At 43.6% G+C, this 23,496-nt stretch overlaps 1 protein-coding gene across 4 annotated transcripts in view; it reads right to left on the bottom strand.

The window, feature by feature from the left end:
• NRG3 (neuregulin 3) overlaps window positions 1-23,496 on the bottom strand; it is a 700,766-nt gene that overhangs the window by 23,877 nt on the left and 653,393 nt on the right. For all 4 annotated transcript variants that reach the window (XM_066620602.1, XM_066620600.1, XM_066620598.1 and 1 more), the window contains 2 exons: window positions 22,036-22,138; window positions 8,006-8,132 (listed from right to left, as the gene is read on the bottom strand). In XM_066620602.1, coding sequence (XP_066476699.1) covers window positions 8,006-8,132; window positions 22,036-22,138 — 230 coding nt within the window. The remainder of the gene's footprint in view (window positions 1-8,005; window positions 8,133-22,035; window positions 22,139-23,496) is intronic.

The raw sequence follows: 23,496 nt of genomic DNA, 5'->3' as shown, positions 1-23,496 counted from the left end.
TTGGAAGTTCTGACTGGGGAGGGACAATGGCACTCCTGTGGACTGCACCACCACCAAGGGAAACAAGGGTTGTTTATACTTATAAAGGGCAGGAGGTCTGGTCTAGAGAGTAGATTGAGCCCAAAGAACATCATCTGAAGGTTGGCAGTTCAAGATCACCGGAAGCTTCCGTGTGCAGCAAAATCTGGAGAGCTGACAAGCCAAGCTGAGTTGTTTTGGACAAGAGCCAAAAGAAGCCAGGCTTTGAAGCTCCTCTCTGTGAAAGGGAAGAGGAGCTGTCTGTCGGGGGGGGGGGGGAAAGTTGATGACAGCCAGAATGTAAACCAGACTGTGATAAATTCACCTGGAATGTTGATAGTTCTTGAAAGATAGAACTCATCGTTATTGTCAAAACCCCTTGGGGGTTTAGAGAAAGCCTGACTGTGTGACTTTGAATAAAGTCAAAGGAGCAATCCAATGACCAGAAAGGCAGTATATAAATACCTTTTATTATTATTACTTACCAGGGACAGTGCAGCCCTCTGGAGGGTGCAGGGAGCCTGTGGTTCCCTCTGTGGGCCTCCTTGCACCTCAGAACTGTTCAAAAATGTGATTGTGACCCACTTCTGGTTTTGTGATGAAAACTGGAAGTGGGTCGCAATTCACACACATCACCTTTTTTTTTTTTACATAGCCCTTCCTCCAAAAGAGCTCAGGGTGGCGTACACAGCTGCTCCCCTCCTTTTTGTCCTCCCATCAACCCTGCGAGGTAGCTGAGGCTGAGAGAAAGTGACTGGCCCAAGGTCACCCAGAAAGCTTCATGACTGAGGGGGGATTTGAACCTGGATCTTCTAGGTCAAAAAGCAATTGCATTTTTGAACAGTCTTCTGAAGCACAGGGAGGCCTGTAGAGGGGACCACAGGCTCCTTGCAACCTCCAGAGGGCTTGTGCTGCCCTTGGTAAGTATAAAAAAACTTTTTCTCCCTGCAGTGGTGCAATCGCAGAAGGTTCTGTTACCCCGCCCCTTAAGGGAGCAACAACAGAGCTTCCCTGGCTGGGACGTCACCACACCCTAAGACTGGCCTAAGTCTTACTGAACACAATGGCTTACTTCTGAGTAAAATAACACTGTTTTCAAATACCTCTAGGAAATATGGAAAAATCAGTAGTTCTCAAAGTATGGGTCTGGGACCCACCAGCGGGGCATGACCCGATTTTTGATTGTTCACAAAACTGACAGGGCAGATTAGGTGATGTGCATCAAACAAGCTGCTACTTGGGGGAGGGGGTGGAGTGCTGCTGCCCAATCACCATTACAGTCACACCTCTCGGCATTTATAAATCAGCGTCTAGGGCCCCTAGAATGTGTGAAAGCCACTGTGCTAAGTGAAAATTCTGAGGGAGTCTCCTCTCTGTACAAGCAAACCAATGGTTCTGGGTTGCCAGAGGCTTCATTGATCAAAATGATTTAAAATGGTATCTGTGTAAGGCCAGTGCAATTTTTTTTTTTTTTGCAGTAGCTGAACAAATGCCAAAGCTGAACAAATTACAAAGGGTGTACCGGAGGGACTGAAGTCCATCAGAGCCTCCTCCATTGTGCTTCTGACACACTTACAGGGGGACTGTAAGGTTAAATGTGGTTAAACAGGGTTAAATGTGAACCAAGTGAACCTCTCACACCCCCAGCACCAGGTTTGTGCATATACCTTGCCTGGGTATGGAGGTAAGGTAGTGTTTAAACACCCCTCCCCATTCAAATCAGTTTCGTAAGGGGAACACGTTTCCCCACTTATTGAACCAACTGATGGCAATGAGGTCCAATAAAATGTTCCTCACTTTTTGGGGGAACATTTTCTCTGACCCTTCCCTAGAGGGTCCTTAATGCCCACCTGGCTTCTTCTTTTGGTATTGATCAGTCTAGTCCCATAAAGCGGATTAAATTGTCCACCTGATCCACTTTGCCTGGTCTTAAAAAAAAAAAAAATCACCAATACATTGGCTTTGGTTTTAAATGGTCTGTAATATCCTCCATTGGCTACAACAAACATCTTATTTCTTTTTTGTGTTCCACCCCAACAATATTCATGCAGGCCATAAGCAGAATAGGAGAGGCTGAGAGGCACACCTAAGCCATGTGTGACCAGTTTTGTTTGGGCTTATTGTTATTATTTTGAAAACAAGAACATAAGCACTGTGATGAGAAAAGGAAATCAACCATGTTTATGATAATGCAGAAAAGACATTTACTACAGAGCCTTAAAAACATTCATTCAAATGCAAGGTAAAAGGAAGAAGTGAAGTGTGTGATCCCAGTTGCAGAGTATACAAAACCCTACTAAGACATCTCATAGTGCCCAATCCGATCCTTTGCCCTCCCCCACCCCCGCTGGGGCAGCTATGCAAAAAGGTGCAGCTGTATCCAGTTGGGGGGGGCGGCAGGCAGTGGGTGGGTGGGGGTGAATTGGAAACCTTCAGAGGGGAAAGGGGATTTAAATGCCTTATCCTTCCATAAGCCTCCCTTTGAGCAATGGGTCTCCTTGGATCTGTGCCAGCTCATTAGCTGATGCAAGTCGGAGGAGAGAAAAGGGACGGGGAGGCTGTGAAAAAGGGTCTGCGCTGCCAAATCCACGCCCCACAGCCTCCCCACCCCTCCCCTTCCACGCCCCTGTTCCATCCTCCCCCACCCTCTCTTGCCTCTCCCAATATTCTACCTCCCTCGGCAGGTGGCCTGCAATCTTTCAATGTGTGCAGAAAGGCTCTGGTTTTCCCTCCAGTGCCTCAGCAGCGCACTACTCACAATCTACTGGAAGTGTTTTTACAACAACCATTGAGCACATAGTGCTATGAGCCCACAGGACTGGACTGGACAGTCTTAAGAAAATTGCTTTGAATTCCCTCAGATATTTAGCCTGAAGAAGAATCGCCAAATTTAATTGGGATTTTGGTTTAGGCAAAATCAAGAGAGAACTCAGAGATTCTTGAAACACCCTCTGACCATGCAGCTGTGAGAGCCATATCAATACTGTTTCTTCCTTTAAAATTGTTTAGATGTTTCACCTAAAGGGGAACCCCAAAGCTGGTAGATGGAAACACAACCCCAGTTATAGTACAGTATTTTTACATCCCATTGATTTCAGTGAAAGAGTGAAGTATATGGCTAGGAGCCCAACCCTATCTATTCCCTTCCCACCCCCCATGCAACAATGCCAAAATGGTGACTACTATCTTATGTGTGTGGGGGGGAGCAGCTGTGGATGGCTACTCTACACAGGGGTAGACCTCCACAGCATTGGGGGGGGGAGGTATTTACTCAAATCTACGCTAGTGAATTTGCTGACACAGGTCCATGTGAACCCAAGCCATTGGACTGATTCCAGGAAGGGGACTAGAATTCGGCAGCCATCAAAGCCAGCCCCTTCCTGGACCTGATCTGCCCTTTCTTCACCCCCATTGCCTGCACTAGTGGCATAGCTAGGGAGTGCAGGGGATAGCAATTGCTCCAGGCAACAAGCTTTGGGGGAGCAAAAAGCTGAGCTTGACCCTAATAGTGAAAACCTTGGTATGTACAAGTAATACCATCAAGTTATCTATCATTGGAAAGGTGATGAATGCAATGAATGGCGAATGCTGAATGCAATGAGACAAACTGCATTGGGATGGTCTATCAAAAGTTATGGTCGATTAACCAGAAAACATTTTCACTGTGAAAACCTTGGTATGTACGAATACCACCATTGTGTTACGAGGGCTATTCTGAAGCTAAGTACCACTTGGCTGTTAAAAAACAAGACTTAAGGAAAACAATTTAATACTGCTCAGAAGTTAAATACTGTGGCCACACTACATCTCCATGCAGTCTCCATCTGAACTGAGGCAATTGTCTTGTCATGGGCAAGCAACTTTATCCCCTGCATGAAGAACTTTCCGGATAGGCTCAATCAGCTAGTAACCCATTTTGCAGGTCGCTGTGTGTGTGTGCTTGTATTGTCATGCTGGTTAAACATTAGAAAGGTAATTTAATGCTGTGGGCAATGAAACAAACTGCACTGGAATATCTGTAGTCTATCAAAAGTTACGGCCAATTAACTACACATATTTATTTATTTTCTTAATAAATTAAATTTTATTACATCATGGGAGGGCTACAAAGTTTCTTTGATCACAGGTAGCAGATGGCTTAGCTATTCCACTGCCCCATTTTTCCATTTCCTAAAAGTCTGGGTGTGATGTGACTTCCAGAAGTGATGTCACTTCCAGGGTATTATTTTGCACTCTGTACTGGGTTACGCTTTCAGTAGCTACGTCGCTGGCCTGCACTTCAATCCTCCATCAGCCAAGAAGCTCACTCACCGAGTGGCCTTGGGCCCTTGTCAATCTAAAGTCTCCTTGCAGTGCCATTAAACAATAAATTGCCAATAAAACAATCTTCCTTTCCTCAGAAGAAGAGTTTGAGATACATGATTGACCACTAATAGATATACAGCAAACAGATATGGTTTTCCTCTAAGAAATCTTGAGAATTTTACCGTATGTGTTACAAACTTTGTCCGAAGAAACTCTGTACCTTCACAGTTCCCAGGATTCCACAGGAATGCCATGATGGTTGGTGGTGGTTATATCATTAGGCAAGGTGCAGTTGCCTACCGTAGGCAACAGATGTTATGGCATGCTTAAAAATGAACATATTCTCAATTATTTCATTTAGTACTATATTTTTAATCAAGATGGGGAAGAGTGCGCATCATAATGCCTTGTGCTGTCTCTGATGATGGTTCAACCTCCCAGCTGCATGGAGATCTATGCTCTCCTGTTGGCCTTCCAGCAGGGTTAAAAATATTTTTCTTCAGGTTAGCCTTCACACCTTAATTTCTCATATTTTACTCTCTCTGCTCTTTGGTTTGATAGTCTGCTCTTGTTTTTCTTCTCCCCTTGGTGTTTTTTTTTTTTTTTTAAAATATCTTACTTATTGTAATTGTATGTATTTTAAAGCAGATTTATCTGGATTTTTAATGGTATTTTATCACTGTAAGCCACCCTTGATATCCCTTTGTTTGGAAGGGGAAAGGGCAGGACATATATATATTCTAAATAAATAAACCTGTTTTTTAAACAAACTACTTTTTTCAGTCTGTCATGCAGGAGCAGCTTTTGGTGTTCCAGAGAATTGTCCAGGCAAAAGTTCTTCCAATATCTGTCAAATGTACAGCCTGTACTATTATGCAAAGTAATCTTCAAGTCATAAGCTACTCTCAGTTACAAAACAGTCAATTGCAATGCATAATGAATGCATCCCATTAATCTTGTTTCTTTGTGAAGTGAGAAGAGAGGGAAACAAACTATCTGCTCCAGGAAAATGGAGCTTAACAAACTGTGAGATGGAAAGGATTCCGGTTTACAGGCCTTGAATTTTGTTACCTTGATGCATTTGTTCACAGAAGAGGCAGTGACATTTTGGAGAGTTGTAAACAAACAGAAAACAGTGCTGGAGACCTGGAGAGAAAAATATTTTCCCCTTTTAATTTCACAAGCTGTGTGATGCTGAGTAGTACCCAGAATGTGCACTTATTTCCATCTGCATTTTTGTCCCATTGCCTTGATTCAGGAAGAAACCAATCATTGTAAGAGGATAGAATGAGAAGGAAGAACATGAAAAAGAATTGGGGGGGGAGGCGCCGATATTTTCCAATCATAATTCTCCCAGTCTCAAGCTGATGTTGCTATGTAGTAGAATAAACATACGTCTTAGCATCCATCAATGGAGTGAATTTCAAATATTCAAAGCACCATGTACATTGCAGGTGGGACCTCAGTATCCACTGATTTGGTATCCACTGATTTGACTAACCACTGATACTGAGGTCCACCTTTATATGCCTTGTAACAAGGAAAAAAGCACCTTATAATTCCATTAGATTCCATTATTCACACCATCTAGTGGCTAAATGCGGTATAGCGACTATACCAATGCATTCTGGGGTGACAACAGAGGAGCAAGAAACCTGGAAGTAGGTCTTTAAAGCTATTTTTCCACTGATTTGGTATTCATTGATATTTTTCATCCACTAGGGTAGCCATTTTCAACCTTTTTCAGCCATGGCATACTGACAAGGCACTAAAGTTGTCAAGGCACGCTACTAGTTTTTAACTACATTATGTTACAATTAATTTAATAAATATAATTAAGGGCACAATCCTAACCAGGTCTACTCAGAAGTACATCCTATTTTGTTCAATGGGGCTTACTCTCAGGAAAGCGTGGTTAGGATTGCAGCCTTAGATCATTACATGAAAATGAAAGAAATTCCCAAGCAGCTTGGAGAGGGAGGTGTATGTAGTTTCTGAAAAGGAAGAACAATGTTTTGAAGCAGGTCTGTTCAAACTGTTATTAATTGATGTGCTCTGATATGCCAGGAGGTGCTGGCAAAGAGAGATGAGACTGAGCATACCAGAGAAATGTGCCATGAGGGACAGCGAGGAGATGTGACTGAAACAAGTGCAGGATTCACTGGGGTGGGGGAAGAGAGAGAGAGAGAGAGAGAGAGAGAGAGAGAATGGGAGGCAACTGGTTTTGAATTTTGGAAGGTGGGGAAAAGGGAGGGGAGGGGCAGTCAGAGAGGGGTTAATTGCTATTATGATGGGGGGATGAGTGTGCAGGAGGGGAGGAGGTGGGGGAGAAGAAAAGCATCACTTGCCTGCTCATTTATTCAAGAAAGAGTGCAACCAAGCCTCGGTATGTCTACTCAGAAGTAAGCACATTATAGTCAATGGGGCTTACTCCTAGGAAAGTGTGGTTCAGATTATGGCCCAGTGCCCTTACTGCCAAAGCCTTCCCAGGGGAGGCAACGCAGGCAGGGTCACTTTGGGGTATTGCAGGCAAGGAAAAGGGTCTCTCCAGGATCCTTTCCAGCCAGCTGCTTCTGGTTCCTACCTGCTTCCACCTTCTGGCTCGCTCTCACTCCCTCCTGCTCTCACCGCTCAGCCTAACTCCCTCCACGTTCTCAAGCTGCCTGGCTGGCTGCCCAATCAGTGCATGGGGCAGGCACCAGCAACAGCAGGAGCGTCCAAGCCCCTTCGCAGCTGCCCCTTTTTCTCCTGCTGCCCCAAGGCTCCAAGCCGCTGCTTCTCTCACGCGTGCCTGACTCCTTGGCCCCGCGGCACACCTGAAGCAGCCTCAAGGTACACCAGTGTGCTGCGGCACAGTGGTTGAAAACCGCTGCACTAGGGGTTCCGGAACAGAACCCTAGTGGATAACAAGGCATGACCTGTACTGCCAAAATCATTACAAACCTAGCCTGTAAGGCAGGCTAGAATTAGGGTTGAAGACTAACCAACAACCAACAACAGCCTGGCCTGCTCATGTCCTTTTACATGCAGCTTTGTCTGTAAAAATAAGCAGGTGATATTATCACAGCAGGGACAGAAGCATTATCACCTGCTAGTTTCTGCAGATCAAACTGCACACAGAGGCACAGTATTAGGAGGCAGTAAAAAGTTAGCAACCCTAGTTATTCTCCCCATAATGCAGATGAAGGGTTGAGGCTGATGGGAGTGTAGCTTTTAGAATAGGCGACTTCCCAGCTCATGTGCAGAAGCCACTAAACTGTACCAGCTGGTGCAGAGCAGAAAAATAATTGAATATTTTATACAGATATAATGAACCATGCCTTTTCTTTTAGCCTAATTTTTTTAGCATAAACCTGAATGGTTCTCATAGAAGCTGTATCAGATTCTTCATGGCAACAAGTCATATGTTCCAGATTGCCCTCTCAAGTTTCCCCATAAATTCTAGAATGAATCAAAAGCCTGGAGTATACAACACAAAACAGCATAAAGCTTCATTTGCATTGCTTAACACATTCTATGGGAGCAGTACAAGATTTCTATTTTGGGGGGTCCACAGTGCCACAGATGCAAGTTAGTGGCACATCTGGGGCATAGGGACGGACAGACAAGATACAACACCCAAACCATCAGCATCAAATGCTCAGACAGGGGATTACAGATTGAAGTTGGCAAAGTCACTTACATTTTGCAGCTGGACTTGGCTTTGGGCCCTAGTTTCTGATTTTGCCATCATGCTGGAAGCATTAAGGCTGTAGGTTTTCCCATTCTGGGTTTCTTTCAGCTGTTCCTGAATATGTTTTGCTTGTTTCCTGCAGGGAAAAAAAGAAGAAGCAGATGTGTACCAATGATGATAGGTGCTTATCCCAATCTCATTATTGTTTCTCTTCTCTAATAATTCCATGTTTTCATTAATAATAACTGGTAATGCATAACTACACAAAGGCAAGTTCCATCCAGTGGAACTACACATTGCAAACAGGTGGTTAAAAGAGGCATTCCCGTGTCACCCCTCTACTCAGTAACGTGTAGGATCACTTACTCCGTGCCCTCATCATATCATATCAAGTGCTTCCCTGACCTCACTCAACATCACAGGCCACTGCTAGTGCGGGATGGAGAAACTCAGTCTGTGATGTCATTTTTACCTGAGTTAAGAGATCCTACATGTTAACAGGGAAGGAGGGACAACCCAACATGGCAATGCCACCTTGAATGGCAATCCTCTGCTGCTCATAACCTGCAACCTGATTTTACAACAATATTCAGACAGACAGACATGCTTACTGAGTGTTAAAAACCAGTGTGCCTTTTGCATTAGCTTAAGCCAGTTCAGCAGAGAGCCAGGTTACCACATCTGACAGTCTCAGCATGGGCAGAAGCAATGCGATTGGGAAGTATGAGAGCCAATCAGCCTAGGCAACCACAAGTTAGAGTTGCCAGCAACTGTGAGATTCAAAGCACATTTGGTGGGACATTCTTAAATCTGTAAGATTTGTAATATTTATTTATATGGTGCCATCAGTGTACGTGGTACCTTGTATAGTGAAAGGAAAGGCGTGTGTATTTTTTACTTTTGATCGGTCTACTTTTGTCACAAGGATGTCCAGTTATACCTAATTGGCAGAACTGTTCAGGTACTTATCACTTATCCAAGTGAGGAGAGAGACTCCCCCCACAATGTTATGTTAATGATGGGTAATGATGGATTACATTCCAGTAACAAATTGTCACAAAATGCTTCAGGGAGTTTAAAAGCCAGAAGCAGCTGGGATAGTTGGATTCTATTTAAAAGTCACCAGTGAATTAAAAGCTTTATTTTGATACTTTATTTGAAAAACAAATAGGCCTCATTTACTGCATATGTTAGCAGAACATCTGTAGAACTATGAGGTTTTTTGTGGGGAATTATACTGTGTGCAGTGACATCTGTAAAATGCCACATAAACAGCAGGCTTTAATCTGAAAAACAAAAACCCACTTTCACTCTTTTCCATACACCATTCTTAATGCTTACACTTAACTGTCTGCTCCCAAGTAAATACTTAAGAGGACTTCTTAACGTGTGTGTCCCTCCTCCATCATGGTGTATAGTAGAGACAACCAGAGAATCGTCACAGTTTTATAGAAAGTTGAAAAGATTCTCTCAAATCTTTTTGACAAAAAATTGCATATAATGGGTTGAACATTAAATATAGGTTGAGACTAATTATTCGCATGGGTTCCGTTCCAAGCACTCACGTGGATGGCAAAAAAACGCACTATAGCAAATCAATTTAAAAAACAAAGTTTATTTGCTCCCTTGATTTAAAAATAGCCTTGCTGACCTTTGTGATGTAAGAGTCATTTACAAACAATCCATCAATCAGTCCTCCTCCAAGAGCTTACAAAGAACTGAGAGCTTACACTCAGCCCCTCCCTTCACCAATGCAAAGGTGAACCAATGCAATCACCTTTCTTTCACATGCTCAGGGGGAAGGGAGGGGTCCACTGGGGAGAGAAGGATTGATGGATTGTCAGCCAGCTGCCCTCTCTCTCTCTCTCTCTCTTTCTCTCTCTCTCTCATTAAGGAGGCTATTGTTAAAGGACTCTTCAGTTTTTAAAACTGATTTTAAAGGGGTGCATTTTTCCCCTTCTCCAGGGATCAGCACATTCCTTCTCATTTGCAGGGGCCATTCATGTTGAGTCAAATCTGTGTATAAAAAATCCATGTATAAAGAGGCTGGACCTGTATAACTCTTTAGGTGGTTTGGTGTATGAAGTTCCTGGGAGAGCAGGGATTAATTGAATAATAGACTGACATGTAGCTGCCATGGTCACCCCACTTCATGAGACAAAATGAAGCAGGGTGAAATCATATGTAGGAACAAAATGCAGATTTGCTGCCCACACCAAAAACCAACTTTTTCCCCCTTCTGTGACCATCGTATTTAGCTATAGAAATGTTTCCATGTTGTACATTTCCTCATCCCTGCTTCTCAGGTGGAAGCCCGAGCATAAAGTGATGATATAATATAATGCAGTTCCATAACTACATAGAATGGGTAGGGGAGGAGTTAACACACTGAAGGCTGCCATTTTTAGCAACAAACACATATTTGTTGTCATGTCCATTCTACTCTAAGTCAAGGTATCTATGATCTAATGACATGTGCATACTTGTGTATTTTGTCAACACATATACTAGAGCTTATTAGTTTGTCATTTCTCTATCATTCTTCATGTACATAACAGCTCCATTTTAGATCCCCCCCCCCATTTTGTTTAAAATGGCTTTGAGAATTGAACAGTAGAGCCAAGGGAGGAAAAAAATGCATCAGATTCACTTGTACTGTTGTCACCCATGTGTCACTGAAATGAAGGCAACATTTTTCAAGTCAAGGACTTGTAACCTGAGCCACAATAGACTATTGCAATTATTCTAACTGGTACACAGATGGCCTCTGTTATAGCAAACAGATAATGAGCCAGCAAATTTTATTATGTAAAATAACCCTGACACTTTTTTTTTTCTAACTTGGAACACTTCATCTGAAAGAAGAACCATGTGTACTTTGTACACTTGCAAAACGCCTTTGATCAAGTCCAATGAAAGATACCAGTAGTCTGCCTACTTAGAATTAAGGAACCAATTCTGAGTAACAACCTACTGTAGTTCACCCAGTTTGCCTTAAGACTTGGGGGCCCCAATGCAAAACATTTTTGCCAGGAGGCCCACCCCATCAGGAAAAAAGAAGAGGGGAAAAAAGAATCTCAAGAGACACTCTAGGCTTCCACTCATCTTCTTCACACACTTCCTTTTCTGCTTCCTTTCTACAATTATGGGAGTGAGAAGATGAGAACGTATGGCTGCAGCTGGTGCAGTGCCCTACAAGGCTGGTTCAGGCAGGGTGTTCAGTCAACCAAGGTGGCACACAGGCATCCCACACATTCCCTCTGCCCACCAATCTGTTGGTTCAGGAGGCTGCCTCCCCACATCTCATCAGCAGACTGCCTGTTGCCTCAATTTATCATGGAAAGCTATAGCCCTGATGCTCAGTTCAGCATTGAAAACACTGGCAGCCAACCTTGCTGAATGTGTCCACAAGCAGACCTTATTATTTTCTTCAATTTTTTTAAAAAATATTTTCCTGTGTTCTGCTATTGTTCTTGATTTCAGATGAAAATGGCAATGCTAAATAGCCCCTTCTCCTTCTTCATAGTTCTGGAGACAGAAGTAATTTGGATTCATGCCAGTGGTTTGCTAAGTCGAAAAGAAGTTCTCTAATTCCTTGGTATAGTCAAACACGTCTCAGTGAATTCAATACAACTAATTTCCATAAATATTCTTGGGATCACAGCCTTGAAATCTACCTAAAACTTATTTTGCATGTGCAATTATATTATTTGCATCAAACCATAGGGAGTACTATAAATGCATTCAAGGGCTAAAAAACACCAGAAAGAAGGAATGAATGTGGCTAGACCAAATGAATGTTCAACACGATGTACTATTTCAGTGTTATATCTGATTCAACATCAAAATGGAAAAAGAGTACAGGTGGCACCGTGGTATCCAATGATTTGGTATCCACTGATTTGACTCACCCCTGATACTAGGATCCACCTTGTAACAAGGTGCCTTGTAACAAGGAAAAAAGCACCCAAATCCAATTTCCTACCTTCATGCTGTTAAATAATTATACTGTAATTTCATTCCATTAGATTTAATTATTCACACCATCTGGTGGCTAAATGTAGTATAGCGTCTATACCAATGCATTCTGCAGCAACAACAGAGGAGCAAGAAATCTGGAATTGGGTCTTTAAAACTATTTTTCCACTGATTTGGTAACCACTGATTTTTTTTTATCCACTAGGGCAGGGATTCTCAAACTGGGGCATAGTGACACCCCAGCCAGAGGGCCCTGGCCTCTGCCCCCTTAAGGTTCGGGGGCAGGGGGGAGGCAGCAATGCGATCCCCAGGATCGCATCACTAAGAGAGGTGCAGGGACTGGCGTTTACTTACCAGTCCCTGCAGCAGCCTCCTGGGGGTGCAGGGAGTCCTGGTGAGCATCTGCAGGGCTCCCCAGGTCTTAAAAAGTGAAAGCGCAGTGATCGTGCTCCATCTCTGCAAGACCAAAAGTGGAGTGTGATCGCTGCACTTTCACTTTTAGAAGGCTGGGGAGCCCTGCAGACTCTTGCGCAGGGCTCCCCACACCCCCGGGAGGCTGCTGTAGGATCCTGGGGGTCTCATCGCTGCCTTCCCCCCTACTCCGCTGCCTTCCCCCCCCCCCCGCCCCTGAAAGGATTTACTGCGGTCCTCAAACTCCCTGGGAGTTTGAGAACCGCAGCACTAGGGGTTCTGGAACAGAACCTCAGTGGATAATGAGGCAAGACCGTTACACTTAATCTGGAGAGCTGTTCACAAACATCTAGTCAAAAGGATTTGAAAAAATGTAATATGAATACATGAGGTTATTTGTGTTTTATGTGCATTTTAGTTATATCTTTCACAGGTGCAGATTCTGCCAACATTCTGGTGCCCACTTCCATTCTCTCTACCTTTTTTGGTCCTAGCCCCTTTGGGTTACTCACTGTAAGGAGAAGTCTCATTATCGAAGGGGCTGCCTGCTTGCCTGTTCTCCTTTCATTGCTTAGTGTTTCCCTGCTGACATGGTGCTGCCTATTCAACGAGAAAGCCACCGGTGGCTACTGTACCCGCTCCTAGTTGCTGCCTGCCTCTATAAAAAGAGGGGAAGCTGTGCCCACACACTCTACATCTGGCCATCTCAATGAGAAAGAGGCTTCTGCCTGCTTTAGTGAGACAGCCATTATCGCATGCTACTACTTTCTCCAACAAGTCAGGAAGACTGGCCATTGTGACCTCACGCTGCTGCTTCCCAACTGAGACAGACAAGCTCCCCCTTGTGACTTCATTCTGATCCTCCCTTCCTGCTAGTGTAATTTCAGGCTAATGCTGTTTAAGTGAAAGAGAGAGTGGCTTTGTGCTGCCCACTTGAGAAGAAACACGAACTCCTATGCCCACTCACTCATGGCTTCTTTCACGAGAAAGGTGCCCTTTGCACCCCAGACTGCATGGGGGTTTCTCAACTATCCTTTCCTCCTATCTACTTTGTCCGCTTCTGCTGCTACAACCTCAAGGCTTGGAGGGGGTCTCTTGGTTGGGGCCAGTTCACCATGCATGGACTGTAAAATGGACATGCAGGAGAGGGAGAGCCAGAGAGAGGCTTCAGATTGGGCCCAGGGAAGGGGGTTGCTTTACTTTGTCTCTTCCTCCTGGGCAGCTCTGCCTTTCATGGGGCGGGCTGGCCACTCCCAACAAGGTGAGCACTACCATCTGCCCTCCTGGGAAAGGCTCCTCATCAGCCTCCTCACCTTGATTAAATCTCCTGCTGGCCCAGCAGAGGGCCACCTCTACCCACCTTTAAAGTACTTGGGCTGTTTAGCTCAGTGCCCTGGTGCCTAGTTCAGTGCCCCCCAAAAATCCCTCCTGGAGGCTGACTGGGGCAAGACCCAATAGCCCTCTGACCGACCACTTGGTCTCTATGGCTGAGGGTGGAGCCATGCCCCTTCCGGAAGCAGCCATCACCCTGGGTGAATGCATGGTAGGCTAGCCTCTGGCTCGGTGCTCCACTCTTGTTCCTGCAGGCCACTGTGACCACCCCAAGAAGGCTCCTCCTTCAAAATCCATGGGAGCTCCAGAGCTGCTTGGCAAAGAGAGATTCCACTGATTTAACCTGCTAACTTGGGCATGCAAAGCATGTGCTGTAGCATTAAGCTCTCTTTCCAAACCTATAGCAAATTTTAGGGAAGGCATTTTTCAACAATCCAAGGGATGGGAGGGTGTTGCCAATTTCTAGGGGTTAGATGTGATTGCTTTCTGGTCTTATCCAGTCTTATGTTTCTATGAACACTGCCTTTCTATAGCAGAAAACTAGCTAATCAACGTATTCCATATAAGAGGAAATATTGCATATTTATTTATTTTAGAAATTTAATTACTGCTTGTCATCCTTGGATCCCAAGGCAATTTATAAAATAAACCATAAAATCTTAATTAAAGACTGCAGCATATGGAAACACACATGATCCTATAGCTGGCATTTATTGATACACGATTTCTGAGTATCGTGGTTCCATTTATCTGTTATGGGCAATAGCTGTTGATATACCTATCATATAGAACTCATTTCATTCCCTGTGGATTAGTGGCTATCCCCGCAGTTTATATTCCACAATCTGTACTTGGACATTCCTACTGGAGTGTGGCTTAACACCTTTCATTCATAATTGTTACTTGATGTTTGCAGGTTTATTGGTTTAAGGGCTCTGAAACTGGTGCATGTGCAATTTGTGCTGAGCTGAGTCTTGAAAGGATGCAAGCAGATTTGCATTATCTGGGAAAAATAGAATCTGTTTGGGATGTGCAATGTGATCGCATGATGTATAGGGATAGAGACATCATTTTTTAAAATAATTGTCTAAAACGGGGGTCTCCAAACCCTGGCCCGAGGGTCAGATGCAGCCCTCAGCAAGCCTCTTTCTGGCCCACGGTCAACCTCTTGTCCCCTGAAAGCCTCTGGCCCACTCAATTGAACATGACCAGAACTGTGCTCTGATTGTGTCTGGAGGGTGTTCAGGGCCAGAGAGGTTGAATGAACGAGCCCATTCATTCATTTATTCATTCATCTAAGTTCCATCTCTAATTTATTTATTTAAATTTTATATTTAAGTTTTTTTCCGGCCCTCAACACCACGCCAGATATTTGATGCGGCCCTCTGGCCAAAAGGTTTGGAGACCCCTGGTCTAAAACAGCGTTTCTCAAACTGTGGGTTGCAGCCCACTTGGTTCATGACCTGATTACTGGTGGATCAAGAAGCTGAAACTAGCAAACTGATAACAAAGAAGGAAAATGCATGGAGCCCTGTGGAAAGTGAAACTGAGCCATATCGCACATTTACTTGTGAGCAGGTGACCGTGCCTTTGTTCATTGTAAAGGGCAGGCCGTGAGGAATCCAATGTCACCAGAATGTTCCTGATGCGATGAATGCACCTTCAAAACACACTTGGGAAGGAAGTCCCTCCCTCCAAGCTAACAAATGTATTGAACCCTATGAAAAGTGAAATTAAGCTGCACAGGGCGTAATCCTACCCTGTGCTGTAACAGGCAAAAGGAAACTTTTCCCCTTACCTCTGAGTAAGTCACCTTTGTCCTATGAGTCTTCTCGGACTTGTGCCACCTTCTGAGGTGGCGCAAGTCCAAGGAGAGCAGAGCAGCATGAAGCCACTCCAAACTCCCAGCGAACGAGGGTTGGGATCCAGCATAAGTGCTGGATCCCAGCTGGGCCTCCCGCTCCCCGCCCCTGGAGCTGCCCACTGCCCGCCCTCCCCCAGCCCAGGAACACCTCCCTCCTGCCCACCCCAGAGACTTGTGCCGGCCCAGCCAGGCCAATGCAAGCCTGGCCAAGGAAGCCGGCACGAAGGCTTATGTCAGCCTCCGCAGGCTAGTGCACCTCTGAGCACCAGCCTGGCTTCCTCCTGAGGAGGAGCAAACGTGCCTTATGGCATGTTTGTGACCCTCCTGGGCCAGTGAAAGGGACTCGCGCCGGCCCATGGGCACCTCTGGATTGCGCCCACCATTCTGTTTACTAATGAGTAAGCAAACATGCCTTGGCTGGTGTTGAAGATCAGGCAAAGGGGAATGCACCACCACCACAATGGTTCCAATCCGATACAAGTGGAGCTCAACAAGTGCTCCAGAAGGCAGCCCCTCCCCTCATAGTACAGTAAAATGAGGCTTGAGCCAGTAAGGTGAATTTTCTTTTTTTTTTAGACATGTAAAGCTAGGTGGGTCCTGATAGAGTGTCATTTTAAACAGTGGTTCTTGTGCTAATAAGTTTATTGAAAAGGGTTGTTTCTCCCTGTTTCTCTCCCCCCCCCCCCAGGAGAACCTAATTTCCTCTCTTCATCAGTCTAGGGTTTTAATGCTGTTTAGAGGAAAGCTTTGAATCTCAATCTAGTCCAAACTAAAAACATGTCAGATTTAAAACTGCTTTCATCCCAAATCACACTGAACTGGCTTAAATATAAGAACTAAAATTGAACTAGGCATTGAGTCAGATTGAAAATCTTACTGATTTTTGGGGGGGGAGGCGGTTTGAGGTTATTGCAGGCAGCCACAGAGATTATTCACTTCTGACTGGCTTCCCCCTCATCTCCCCTTATTTATTTGTTTTACTTTATTTATTTTAATTTGTTTGATGATGTGACTTCCAGCCATTTTATAATTCTGGTGGGTCCAGGAGAGATTGTCATTCAAAAAGTGGGTCCTGGTGCTAAAATGTTGAGAACTACTGGTCTAAAACATACAATGATGCATTATATTTTTCTTCATGTTATTTCATGCCTTTGTTACTTTTGTGAGCATAATTCTAGCGAAAGTTACAAACTGAAGGACCCAATTCTATCAAACAGCTGTCTACTCAACAGTAAGTCCCATTAGTGTCAATGGGGCTTACTCCCAGGAAAGTGTGGATAGGATTGGGCTGTAACTCTCTAGCACAGATGCAGCTACAGTGCAGCTTTGAAATAAGGGAACAAACTTTCCCTTGCTTCTGTGACTTGCTTTCCCTTGCCTCTGTGACTGCCCCACCACCCATGTTACAGTGCAAACCTCATTGGCACGGCTGCATCAGTGCTGGAAAATTGGACAGGATTTGGCCCGAAGTCTCTCTTTGAAATTAACGGAACATAACTCTGGCTAGATCACGCCTGACAACTGCTCATCAGACCCTTTTGATCCAGCGTAGTTACCTTGAACAACTTCAGATGTTTCAATGGTATAAACATTTATTCTTGTTTACAGACGCTATGTAAGAAAGGAAGAAAGATGAAACTAAGAGAGGGGGAGAAAAAGATACGAAGCAACAAAAGTACTGCATGGCCTTGCTAAGGGAATAACGTTCATCATAGAAAGGGCACTTTCACAAGCGACACTTAAATCACATTTTGAATATCTCACATCTTTGCAGTGATGTTACCTTGTGCTACGTTATATACAAACATTTTTATATCTTTAGAAGTACCACCTGGGCCATTTTCTATGTCAGAAGAGATAAGGATCCCAGGGCAGGGCTTGTAATGTGAATAGCCAAAACTGAAGGCAATTGGAAGCATAACCAATGCAATTTTTTATTTTCTTCCTTTGTGCCAGACATTCATGCTGTGTTGCAAACTATGTTTAAAGCTTCCCCACTTCCCAATGGGACTTGCTTTGGGGGTGTGGGGCTGCTCTCTGAAAAGCACAAGATGAAAGCTAGCTTGGGCAAGCTAGACACAGGCCAATCGCAGCCAACTAGAACAGGAAAATGTGCATTCAACAGAATGTTTGAATTAAATGGGACATTTCAAGGATTGACCGTCGAAATTCAAAGTAGCAATCTCCTGTATTACATACTGCAGTAAGCAGAAATGTTACATAGAATTTCAGCATATTAAGAAAAATTGCACTCCTTGCATCAATACAGAAACAGCCTTAAAAAAAACTCTTTTCACTGCGGCAGTTCCAATAAAGCCAGAATGCTATAAACAAACTTGGGAAGTTGTATTGTAATTTGCTCTAGAGGGTCCCTCAACCTTCAGGAGCAGATGGGCATGTGGAACTGTTGACGGATGAGAAAATAGCAACAGTCAACCCTCCCCCATTCCATAAATAGAACTTCCAGTCTTCCATTCTTCTTTATGAATGGAAGAAGTTCTTTGGCTAGAACTCAGGGAATTCAGATGAATGAAATTTTAGATTCTGTGGCCCATAACTGCATATTTTGATAACTGAATACATTATGCAACTTAACAGCACTACATGACACTTCCAATATATTATTCACATGTTTTATTTTAGGTCATTTTTATTGGATGAAAGGTGCATACATTTTAGCATAATTTGGATTCTAATTAAGACCATGTTTCTCAAACTGTGGGTCAAAACCCACTAGATGGGTCATGAGCCAATTTCAGGTGGGTCCCCATTAATTTTAATGTGCATTTTATTTTGATGCTACCATGGTATGATTGCATTTGGGGAAATGTTACAGATCTGAACTTTTAACAGGCTACTGTGCATATGCTTTTAACAATGATAGTCAATAGGGCTGACACCTGGGTAAGTGTGGATAGGACTGCAGCCTTTGGAATGTTTGGGGAATTTTTTAAGCAGCAGTTGCTTGGGGGGGGAGGGTTAGGATTGCTCTTTATTTTAAATAAATGTTTAAACTTGTACTTATTGTTAATTTTTGATTTACTTACTTAATTTGATTTGATTTTGTCGTATGTGGTTTTCAAAAAAAATTTTCCTGCTTGATGATGTCACTTCTGGCCATGACATCACTTCCTGTGAGTCTTGATAGATTGTCATTTTAAAAAGTGGTTCCCGGTACTAAAAGGTTGAGAACCACGGAGCTAGGTAAAGGAGGGTTGAATTTACAGGCTAATGTAGCCAATAGAAAAAGAATGGGGAAGGGGAATGTGCGTGCTTTGGACTTGTTTTGAGTAAAGTTATAATACAGAAAATCCTTTGACTATTTGCAGTGCTCACCAGACATTTTGCTATTATGGAGACACAATCCATAAGAGGAAAATTGTAAGAATGTGCAATTTGTTTCAACCTGCTCCAAGAAATGTTGCTGGCCTTGCACAAATGCTTTTAGCTTTCGTCAAAAATTCCTCAGGTGTTTCACCAGAAGAAAGAGCTTAAATTTACCGATAGTTCAAATTTTGATTCAGGTGAAATCCACTGGAATCCACCCATCTCCCACATTTTGCTGATTTCATCTACTTTTGTTTTTCCACAAGATTCCTCTGAAATGGGAATGCAGTGGTACCTCGCATAACGAATGCCCCGCGCAGCGAAAAACTCGCAGAACAAAAGCGTTTTGCGAAGTTTGGTAACTCGCACAATGAATTTTTATGACCCGTGCTTCGCAAGACGAATTTTTTTTTTTTGCTTCGGTTTGTTTTAAGGGGAAGATCTTCATGTCAGTTTATGATCCCGTCCACCCTAGTAAGGGGAGGATCTTCATGTCAGTTTATGACCCCGTTCACCCTAGTAAGGGGAGGATCTTCATGTCAATTTATGATCCCGTTCACCCTAGTAAGGGGCGGATCTTCATGTCAGTTTATGACCGCGTTCACTCTAGTAAGGGGAGGATCTTCATGTCATTTTATGATCCCGTTCATCCTAGTAAGGGGCGGATCTTCATGTCAGTTTATGTAAGTAAGTCCCATTGTGCTTGCTCCCAGGAAAGTGTGCGCAGGATTACAGCCTTCAAGCTCCCCACTCAGCACCCCCCCGTTTTTGAAATCCTCAGTACAGTATGTATGCCTTTAAAGAGCACTTAATAAACACTTTGTAAACCAAATTTGACTTTGTTCTGACTTTTCTTGCCCATAGGAACGCATTAATTAAATTTCAATGCATTCCTATGGGAAAACGTGCTTTGCAAAACGAAAAACTCGCATAACGAAAGGACTCGCGGAACGAATTAATTTCGTTATGTGAGGCACCACTGTAAATAAGTCGGAACCATCACACTGAGTCCAAATTTCATTTCCAAAGCAATTTCTGGGAGAGCTCTACAGAAGAAGCTTTTGGTGGCCATCCGTACAACTCAGACCTATGCAAATCTACTCAGAAGTAAGTCCCACTGTGTTCAATGGGGTTTGCTCTCTAGTAAGTGTGGTAGCATTATACGCATATTCTAATAGCCAAATCTTACGGGTTCTTATGAAATTTGAACCATGCAAACATCCAGATCTTTTGCATTTACTTGCAACCCACACATCCATTATGAATTAAATGGAATGCTCTCCAGTCAGTTACAAATGAGACCCTGTGATTCGAGGCACGAAAGGTACAAAAGGAACTTGCACGTGCACACTTGTAGGTTGTGCCCAGGTGCATGGCCCGGGACAAAAATTGATTTAGGATTGATGGTAGAACATCTCAGATCCACCAGCCAAGAATAAAGACAGTACTTTTGCTTATCAGAGCAATCACCTCCTCCCCTTAGTCTGATTAAGCCTTGGATGAATGGAATGGAACGTGAATGGAACCTTGTCTGTCTCAAAATTCCATGAGCAATCACACCTTGCTGGTTTGACCCTGTGACAAAAGCCATATCCTATGAGTTTTGTGACGCAAGAAAGCAAGTTGTTAACAAAACAAAAGAAGGATCCCTAAGCCTAGCTGTCCTCACCAACTCAATCAATCAAGCCAAACTGCATCAGTCAATGTTATTGAACCAGCAGACCTCTTGAGCCAGCTACTGCACACTCAGACAGGTGCTAGAACAATTGAAGCTTCCATTTAGGTCCAGAGAAAAGTCATCACGGATCATCCACCAATAAAGAAAGATTCCTTGATGATTTTATCTCACAAAAGATCCCAGAGGAATCTATGGGTGTAAAAAAGTTGGGTCATAGAACTTCATGTGCCTTCATTCCTCACCTTCATTCTGACTTGCTGTCTGTCTGTTGTGTAAAACCACCTCCCTTCCAGCTACAATCAAAGGACTACTACAAGCTGGGACCCAGAATTGGTGATTCCCCCCTCCATGTTCCTCTCCTTTCCAGCTTTTTCTCCTGCTTCTCTCCCCAAACACAATCAAAGCCAATGTGCAGCACAGGCTGGACAGCCATCTTTGCCTCTTCCTCACAGTATGCTCCTTCTCCATGGGAAAGCAACACCCTCGCCTCCCTCTTTGTTCCTTGCTCAACACTGGCCACTACACAGGGTCCCAGCACATAAAATAGCTCCCCTCCATGTGCACATGTTATGCCTGTTTAAAATCACAGCCATTAACAACTGTGCTGTGCACATATTGCTTTTAAGTATTAATAAATTGTTCAGGCATGCTTAATCTACAGCAGGGGTGCCCAAACCCTGGCCCTGGGGCCACATGCAGCCCTCGAGGCCTCTCAATGCGGCCCTCAGGAAGCCTCCAGTCTCCAATGAGCCTCTGGCCCTCCAGAGATTTGTTGCAGCCCACACTGGCCCGACACAACTGCTCTTAGCGTGAAGGCAACTGTTTGACCTCTTTGTGTGAGCTGTGGGATGAGGGCTTCCTCCACTGCTTGCTGTTTCACGCCTGTGATGCAGTAGTGGCAGCAAAGGAAAGGCCAGGCTTGCTTTGTGCAAGGCCTTTTATAGGCCTTGAGCTATTGCAAGACCATCATTCATTCATGTAAGTTCATCTTTAATATATTCATTTATGTAAACTTAAGTAAATTTATTCAAATTTTAAATGTAAATTAATTCTTTCTTTCTCCAGCCCCCGACACAGTGTCAGAGAGATGATGTGGCCCTCCTGCCAAAAACTTTGGACACCCCTGATCTACAGCATACAAAAATGTTGCTTTCTTATTCTTTTTGGGAGATAAAAAAACAGGGAAACAAAACAGAACCTTTTCAAGCCCTCCTCATTCATCTGTGCCTGTGCACGTGGATGAAGGGATGGCTGTCAGTCACAGAGACTTCTGAGATACTTGGACATGTACTTTTCCTCTGCTCACTGACCCAAAAGGAAAGAATACGTAGGAAACTATCCCTGGTGGTTCACTTTGTTCAGAATAATGCCATGGATTTTAAAAATAGTGGAAGGAAACACTAATGAAAAGGCTTCAGGACAGGACAGAGACTAGACAAAGGTTCTTACTTTGTTTTGAAGTAGAACGCTGCACAGATCATGCCCACTATGACTAAGCCAAAGACGATACAGGAAATAGACAGCACCTGCCGCTGGTAAACCTCTTCGCTCTCTGTGGATGGCAAAATGGAGAATTATGACAACATTAAACAGCACATCTAGAAATAGGAGGATCATTTGGGGGAGGGATGTGAATCAGTATGACGTTGATCATACAAAGGACAGTTTGCAGGTTTGGGCTAAGATAAGCAACCAGGGGCTCAGGGTGGAATTACATGTTACTGGAGACATGGGGCTACTGCCGTAAAGCAAATGCTCCTATCTTGAATTCTCCCCTATCATATGTGCTAGCACACTGGGTGACATGGTGCCACCAGATTGTGCAGTTGTACATCGCACATTCCCTGCAGGCAGGAATATGTGTGACATGATTAGATCATACCAGACTGTAAGTGCTACTATACATTTCAGAGACATGGGGGAGATTGTATCACAGGGATACTATATCCAGGGGAAGTTCTGTACTCCCATAACCTGTAGTTCAACCCTTTGATATCCTTTAAAATTTTGAATTGAGAAGCTTCTGACAAAGGTATGAAGTTCCCTTCAAGTGGTTCTTGTAGACCTAGGAGAAAATTATGAAAACCAAGTGCATTTAGCCCAAGTGGTAATTACCCAATTCTTCAGACAGCCTTTAAATAACATCAAGGGGACAGAAAAGAAAAAGGAGTCTATTTCTGAAACGTGATTTGAGTATTACTTCTTACACTGCACAAAGCTCACTGGAATTGCATGTGTGTGTGTGTCTCTCCCTCCCCTCCTCTTAAAACACAGTTGTTTTTCTTTTGAACTCTATGGTGCTCCTGTCTCTAGCCTCCATGTTTTCCCCCAGATACAAACAACATAAAACACTGAAAGATTTACAGCACTGAAAAGAAAGGAACAAAAACCCAACCAAAAGGAAACTCGTCCAATTTGATAGAGCTGGATGAAAGCCAAAGGCTTTCCACAGTCTCTGATGTGCTTCACTGCCCAGGACATTACTTTCCTGGGAGTTGATTTTTTTTGTTGTTGTTGAAGCAATATCCTCGGTAAACATCACTGTCACATAATTAATTTTGGAGAGAGGGACAAAAAGGAAACCAACAGTAAAAGAAAACATTCAGATCATGTGAGGATGAGCACTGAACAATTAATAGGCAATTGAGCACCACATAGTGAAATCAATCAACTATTCCTTAAGTGACTTATTCTAATGCCAAAAGCTTTCTTAATTCAGGTTAGCTACGTGTCAAATTGGCTGGATTATATTGCTACATGTTAACATTCTACACAAGAAGAAAACTAAAATAAGGCTGTAGGGGAAATGCATTGATTCAGAAACAGTGATCGATATTCTCAGTGACGATTAAAAAAAATACATGTTTCAACAGAGAGAGATCCATGAATGAATCTATGATTTCCGATTCA

This window comes from Tiliqua scincoides, chromosome 3, assembly GCF_035046505.1.
Source record: "Tiliqua scincoides isolate rTilSci1 chromosome 3, rTilSci1.hap2, whole genome shotgun sequence".
In the NCBI taxonomy this organism is placed as follows: Eukaryota; Metazoa; Chordata; class Lepidosauria; order Squamata; family Scincidae; genus Tiliqua; species Tiliqua scincoides.
Note: the sequence above shows the minus strand (reverse complement) of the source record. Positions and strands in the feature narration are given on the sequence as shown.